This window comes from Gossypium arboreum, chromosome 6 (genome assembly GCF_025698485.1).
Source record: "Gossypium arboreum isolate Shixiya-1 chromosome 6, ASM2569848v2, whole genome shotgun sequence".
In the NCBI taxonomy this organism is placed as follows: Eukaryota; Viridiplantae; Streptophyta; class Magnoliopsida; order Malvales; family Malvaceae; genus Gossypium; species Gossypium arboreum.
Genome location: NC_069075.1, coordinates 41,522,746 through 41,529,901, shown reverse-complemented (window position 1 = coordinate 41,529,901; position 7,156 = coordinate 41,522,746). Strand labels below are relative to the sequence as shown.

The 7,156-nt window shown below is 35.0% G+C and overlaps 1 protein-coding gene across 1 annotated transcript; it reads left to right on the top strand.

The window, feature by feature from the left end:
* The first annotated feature begins 5,561 nt into the window (after positions 1-5,561).
* LOC108465011 (uncharacterized) lies at positions 5,562-6,197 on the top strand. The gene has a single exon (XM_017765311.1). The coding sequence runs from the start codon at positions 5,562-5,564 to the stop codon at positions 6,195-6,197; it is 636 nt and encodes a 211-aa protein (XP_017620800.1).
* Positions 6,198-7,156: the final 959 nt, after the last annotated feature.

Below are 7,156 nucleotides of genomic sequence, written 5' to 3'. Positions count from 1 at the left end.
ATTTAATTTAATATTTCATTCAGCCTCTAACTCAATTTCCACAATTTTTGATGGATTTTCAAATTCAGACTACTGCTGCTGTCCAAAACTGTTTTAGTGTAAATTAATGATACTAAGTTCGTCACACCTTATTAATTCATTTTCACCGCATTGGTGAAAATACATGTTTATACATCATAAGTATAGACCTACAATCACAAGGTCATCACAAGATCATTATCATAGGAATGCCTTATCCATTTACATCCTCACCAAATGTGCACCATAAACCGAAATCATTTCTCATGAGTTTGGCATACATACCTGTGTTACTCAACATGCTCATATACTTACTCATATTCATTCCTTATTAATCATACAACATTCACATCTCATCAATTTTATATAAGTGCTTGTACCACTCACAACATAGCCATAAGCTCTATCATTTCGATATAAACCACACATCTCCCGTTGAACCATTTGGAATACTACAGGATATTAAATAGCCCAAACTTGGGATAAGATGTCGACGTCATGTCCTAGACATGGCCTTACACTAGTTAGGACATCAAAGTCAATGCCATGTCCCACACAGGTCTTACATTGACTTTTATATATCGAGGCTAATGCCGTGTCCCAGATAGGTCTTACACTGGCTCTCATTTATCGATGTTGATGCCATGTCCCAGACAGGTTACACTGACACGCAACAAGCTAACACCATGTTCCAGACAGGTCTTACACTAGCTTGTATATCTTGAGGCTGATGCATGTCCCAGACATGTCTTACACTAGCTCTCGTCTCAATTCTGATGCATGTCCCAGACATGTCTTACACTGGCTTGTACATCTCCAGGCCGATGCATGTCCTAGACATGTCTTACATTAGCACACACATCACCTAATGTCATGGTATGAATATCCCAATCTATTCCTAAGGTTCAACCGAGAGTTATTGCTACGTAAATTCTCATAATTTACATTCACAATGCAAGTCAACAATTTAGACCATACTAATTGTACAATACATGGTAACATTATATTTGCATTATTTACGTACAACTTACTCGTTTCAATGGAATATGATATTCCATCAAATTTCTAATGTATTCTATCATCACATGAGTGTTATTAACTTTTGGCATCACTTTCTCATACATAACTCCATCAACATATAATTCAATACACTTATAGCAAAATAGATTTCATGTATATTAACAATAATATGGATAACATGCCTATTTAGTCACACGGACTTACCTCGAATGCAAATTTTGGACAATTATTCCATTTTAGTCCATAACCTTGTACTTTCCTATTTAAGCTTGAATCTTAATTTTCTTGATTTGCAAAGGGTGAAGAGTGGCTGCAAATTTCAAGCTTTCAAAACCCCTATTTTGCTGGTATTTTTAGTGGAGAGAATGAAGGTGAAAAGATGATATCACTTTCTCTTTATTTTATTTTATTTTATTTCTAATCGAACAAGTCACCAATTTCACCTAACCTTTGAAAATTTTCATTCCCTTGTCTTTGTAGCTAGCCACCACTAATTTAAAGGCCTATTTGCACTTTGAAGACCCACAATTATGGTTCTCTAGCTATTTAACACATTTGGCTAGCAAAACAAAACTTTTGCCCTTTTTGCGATTTAGCCATTTTTCTCAATTAAGCTCACAAACACTAAAATTAATTCACCAAAATTTTCATGCTCTCATATAATCTTGTTATAATACCCAAAATAATTTCTCCGACCTCAAAATAGTGGTTCTGAAACCACTGTTCCGACTAGGCCCAAAATCAAAGTGTTACAGTATCTATGATAAAGGAAGATGAACAACTGAATGACAGCAAGAAAAAGCAGGTTATTAATTTAAATCTAGCTAAGAAGACAAGCTGGAAAAGAATTGCTCTAGTGGTCACAATAAATCAAAGAAAGGATGAAAGCAACACGAGGAAAAGGAAATACCCAGAAGAACGAATCGACATTTGTGGGATGGAAGTTGCATATGAAGATGGAACAAAAAGATTAAAAAAGGAAGGAAAAGAGGACCTTAGTAAAGTCTTAGCAGAAGCGATGACTAAAAACTCAGAGAAAATTGATGCTTCAAAATTTATGGGATTGGCGGTTGCCAAAAGGCAAGCCGACCGGACGCAATAAAAAACATAAGTTGGAATGTCCGTAGATTGGGGAGTCTATGGGCGGTAAGAAGTCTACGGTATTTTTTAAAGCAACACAATCCCCATATGGTCTTCTTAATGGAGACCAAACTTGACAAGCAACGCATGGAATAGGTCAAAAGGAGCTGTGTTTTCTAAATGGGATTGATGTCGAAGCTGAGGGTTCACGAGGTAGATTATGTTTAGCATAAAAAGGCGATATTGTAGTTAATTTAAAAAGTTTCTCTAAGAACCACATTGATGTCTTGGTTAAAGAGGAAAATGACAAAAAAGAATGGAGATTCACGAGTTTCTATGGTTCACCCTATGTTAATAATAAGAATGCTTCTTGGAATCTGTTAAGAAAATTATCAAAATCACTCATGGTTAGTGAGTGGTGATTTTAATGAAATCATGTATTCTTTTGAAAAAAGTGAAGGGATACTAAGGGAGGAGAGAAGAATGGAGGCCTTCGGGGAGACTTTAGAAGAATGCTAGTTAGAAGATTTATGATACTCGGGGGTTTGGTTTACATGGAAAAGGGGGAATTTACGAGAAAAAATATAAAGGAAAGACTGAATAGGGGAGTTGTAAATGATAAATGGAGGCATCTATTTCCAACAAGTAATATTCAACATTTATCCCATTCGATGTTTGATCACTATCCACTTCTTCTAAATACAAAAAGTGGAAACAATTATGTAGGAAACCCAATATTTAAATTTGAGGCGTGGTGGATCATGGATGAGACGCTTGAGAAAGAAATTAAAGCATCATGGGAATCAATAACAGGCACAATAGTGGAGAAACTTGAACGATTACAATCAGATCTAAAGGTATGGGAGAGATCAATTAAAAAAGGGGGGGAGGGACTAAAGAAAAAGCTCACTGAGAATCTTGAGACGCTTATGGCGGAAGAAAGAAATAATGAAACAATGGCGAAAATTATTGATACTAAGATTTTGTTCAATATAGAAATTGATAAAGATGAACCATACTGGGAACAAAGGGCAAGGGCAAATTAGCTTAAAGTAGGGGACAAGAATTCAGCCTTTTTTCACAAGTACGCCTCATTTTGTAGACAAATAAACACAATATCTAGGCTAGAGCTAGATAGAGGAGGAGAGGCTACTGAAGCAAGTGAGATCAATGAAGCTGTTACTTTATTTTTTCAGAAGCTATTTACATCAAATGGAGTTAGGGATCTATCTCATCTCTTAACGGGCATAGAAAATAATATTTCGCAAGATATTAATATTGCTCTATTGTCAACTTATACAGAAGAAGAAGTACATTCAGGCTTTAAAGGAATGGGGCTTACTAAAGCACCAGGACCTGATGGTTTCCCAGCACTATTTTTCAGAGATATTGGCACATCGTAGGTGAGGAAGTCACTACTTTCTATTTGGAAATTTTAAATAATGATCAGAGTTTTGGCTCTCTTAACCTAACGGATATCGTGTTGATCCCAAAAATTCCAAATTCCATAAGTCTTGTCAACTATAGACCTATTAGTTTGTGTTTGGTCCTATATAAAATTGTGGCAAAGATAATTACTAATCGACTTCAAGCAGTAATTGGGAAATGTATTGATAAGGCCCAAAGTGCTTTTGTCCCGGGAAGGTTAATTTCTAATAATGTGCTCTTAGCTTATGAGATTTTGCATACTTTTCAACAGAAGCGCATAGGGAAAAAAGGATATATGGAAGTAAAGCTTGATATGAGCAAAGCCTATGATAGAGTTGAATGGGATTTTCTTAAGGAAGTTATGTTACGGATGGGTTTTGCAAAGGAATGGGTGGAACTGATTATGAAATGCATTACCACAACGTTTTATACAGTTAATATAAATGGAAGAATCTCTCAATCAATTAGAGGCTTGCATTAGGGAGATCCTCTAAGTCCCTTCATTTTTCTATTGTACAATAAGGGACTTTCATCATTGATGAGATTGGAAATGAAGGAGGGTTTGCTAAAAGGTACAAAGGCTAGTAGGAGAGGTCTAGAAATATCACATTTACTTTTTACAGATGATTGTATACTGTTCAGTAAAGCATTTGACAGGAAAGTGATGCTAATAAAAGGAATCCTGAAGGAGTACGAAAAATGCTCAGGCCAATGTGTAAATTTCAATAAATCCATGACCTTCTATAGTTCGAACACTTTAGAAGAAAAGAAAGATGAAGTCTCGGTAATCTTAGGGGTAAGAAGTTCAACAAATTTGGAAAAGTATTTAGGCATTCCTGATGTGGTTGATAGATGAAAGAAAGAGCTTTTTCAGAACCTTAAAGAGAAGGTTTACTCCAAAATTGAAAGGTGGAGCATAAGATTATTATCACAAAGAGGTAAGGAAGTCTTCATAAAATCAGTGCTTCAGGCTATTCCAACCTATACTATATATTGTTTTCTTCTTCCAAATTCTCTTTGTAGAGAATTAGAAAGTATTTTTGCTAAATTCTGGTGGCAAAAAGCACACAAGAAAAAGGGAATCCATTGCTGTCAATGGAAGTATATGTGTCGACCTAAAGAAGAGGGTGGAATGGGCTTTAGGAGTATGGCTCAATTTAATGTCTCACTGCTAGCTAATCAAGGTTGGAGAATTCTAAACAATCCAAACTCTTTAGTTGCACAAGTTTTAAAAGTGAAATACTTTCTAAGTGTGAATTTTTTAAATTCGTGTTTGGGGAATTTTTGTAATAGTTCGTACACATGAAAGAGCATATGGGCAACAAAGGGAATTTTAGAGGAGGGACTATGCTGGAAGGTGGGCAGGGGTGCGGATATTTCAGTTATTAATGACGTTTGGATTTCAGATACAAGAAATATCAGATTATCGTCTTTAGTTAATAATTTGAGCGATTTTAAAGTTTGCTAGTTAATTGATACTAATAGAAGAACATGGAAAAATGAGTTGATAGTCTCTACTTTTCCAGAGGAAGTAGATGAAAAGATTCTCCGCATCCCGTTGGTAGAGGAACCCCATGATGATTTTCGGACCTGGAGTGGTGAGCCTTCAGGAAAATACACAATACGTAGTGCCTATAAACTATTACAAAGCATGGAAGAAGATCTTAGAGCTTATGCTTTAAAACTAACTATAGGGAATTTTATAAAAAATTATGGCTACTCAATCTACCCTTAAAAATAAAAATTACAGTCTGGAAAATATCATGGAACTATCTACCTGTATAAGTCAACATGAAACATAGGAAGTTATCAAACACTACAACCTGCCCCCGGTGTGAAAAAGGAACAGAGAATATGAACCACCTCCTCTATGAATGTCCTATTTCAGTATCAGTATGGAGAGAGTTATCATGCCAGAATTTTCTATAAGAACCTCATTTGGAGTTTTTACAATGGCTAACCTAGGTGTTTGCGCAGAGTACTCCATCCCGTTATAGGATTTTTTTATGTGTCTTATGGGTAATTTGGGAGACAGGAATGCTAGAATGCATAAGAAGGTAAGCAAATCTGGAAAAGAAATAGTGAGTTTCGTTAGTAGCTACATTTCAGGGTTAAACGAGATTGAAAAAAGAAGCCCCAAAATTTCTCCAACAGTTAGTAAGTGGAACAACCCACTTGACCAGTTCGTGAAGATAAATTTTGATGTAGCATATGATGGGAGACTTTGTCAATCGACAGTGGGGATTATGGCTAGAAATAGTAAAGGCAATGTTCTGTTATCATGTGCAGAGATCCATCAACAAGTAGCATCAGCCTTTGCTGCTGAGGCTCTTGTGTGCTACAAAGCAACCCAAATCGGCACCGACATGCAATGGCCAAAGATTATCATTGAAGGCGATTCATTATCAATAATAAAAAAGTGCAAGGTGAAAAGTCCAGATAAGTCACTGGTAGGTGCTTATATACATGATATTCAACAGCTACTGTTAAAATCTAGAAACTGTAGATTTGAATATATCCCACGAATAGCAAATAGTCTAGCACATATTTTAGCTATTGAAACGTTGAAGAAGGAGTTTTACCTGGTAGGAAACGTCCCTGAATATGTAGAAAAGCAAACAGAAAGAGATAGGATGAGAGAACCAGACTAAAAATGAAGGGGAAAAGATGAAATATAGAGAGTTTGAAAATGGAAATCAACGGATTTAGTGGAAAAAAGCTCTCCTTGGTAATCTGAAAGCTTTTTAGGGATAGGGTGAGAGAACATGACTGAAAATGAAGGAAAAAGATGAAATATAGAGAGTTTGAAATAGAAAACCAATGGATTTGGTGGAAAAAGCTCTCCTTGGAAGTCTGAAAGCGTTCTAAAGAAGAAATGGCAGATGATAAGACAAGACATGCAGCAGATTGGTTTCTGATTGGACAGAGTAATGGCAGTTTTAATGCGGTTCTAAAGTCTTTTGATTTTTCTTTGCTTGAATTTTCCTGGCCAAACATTAATTTGGGCGTTCTTTTTCTGTTAATTTGATATTAGGGTTGGTTTCAGCTATTGTTTTAAATTTCATGGTTGATTTGTTCGGGCCAAGATCTATTTCTGAGCCTCTTTTCTATTTGTTTCTCCATTAGGTTTATGTTTTGTATTATTGATTTATTACAATAAAGCCCAATTTGATTATTAGTTTAAAAAAAATATTGTAAAAGTACAAAACACGAAAAAATCCAAGACAATTGGGTGACAAAAAATAAATTGAATAGTTGAGTGACCAAAAATAAAAATAATGATTAGGTGTCTATTTTGTAACATTTTATTGTTGAATAATTAAAAAGGAAAAGAACCATAGTTTTTAGTTTACCCTAAACAACACATAAATTGAAAAAATCTCCCTTCCCCCCCTCTCTTTGAAGAAACTGAATTCAAGATAAACTAAAAATAAAAATCTAATTTTTTTTAGTATATGTTAGTTATTTGCTTGATTTTCTATTAGATCTGATAATTTTAGGTCTTTATTTTTCATGTTTGGCTTTGTTTTTTTTAATTGGAACTGATAATGCCAAAGTTTTTTTTGGTTTTTTTATTCAAATCTGAACAGTGTTAAACATTTAAGTCATT

What these genes read in the sequence shown, in the direction of transcription:
- LOC108465011 (XM_017765311.1), top strand. Translation starts at nt 5,562, where the DNA reads ATGGGTAATTTGGGAGACAGGAATGCTAGAATGCATAAGAAGGTAAGC.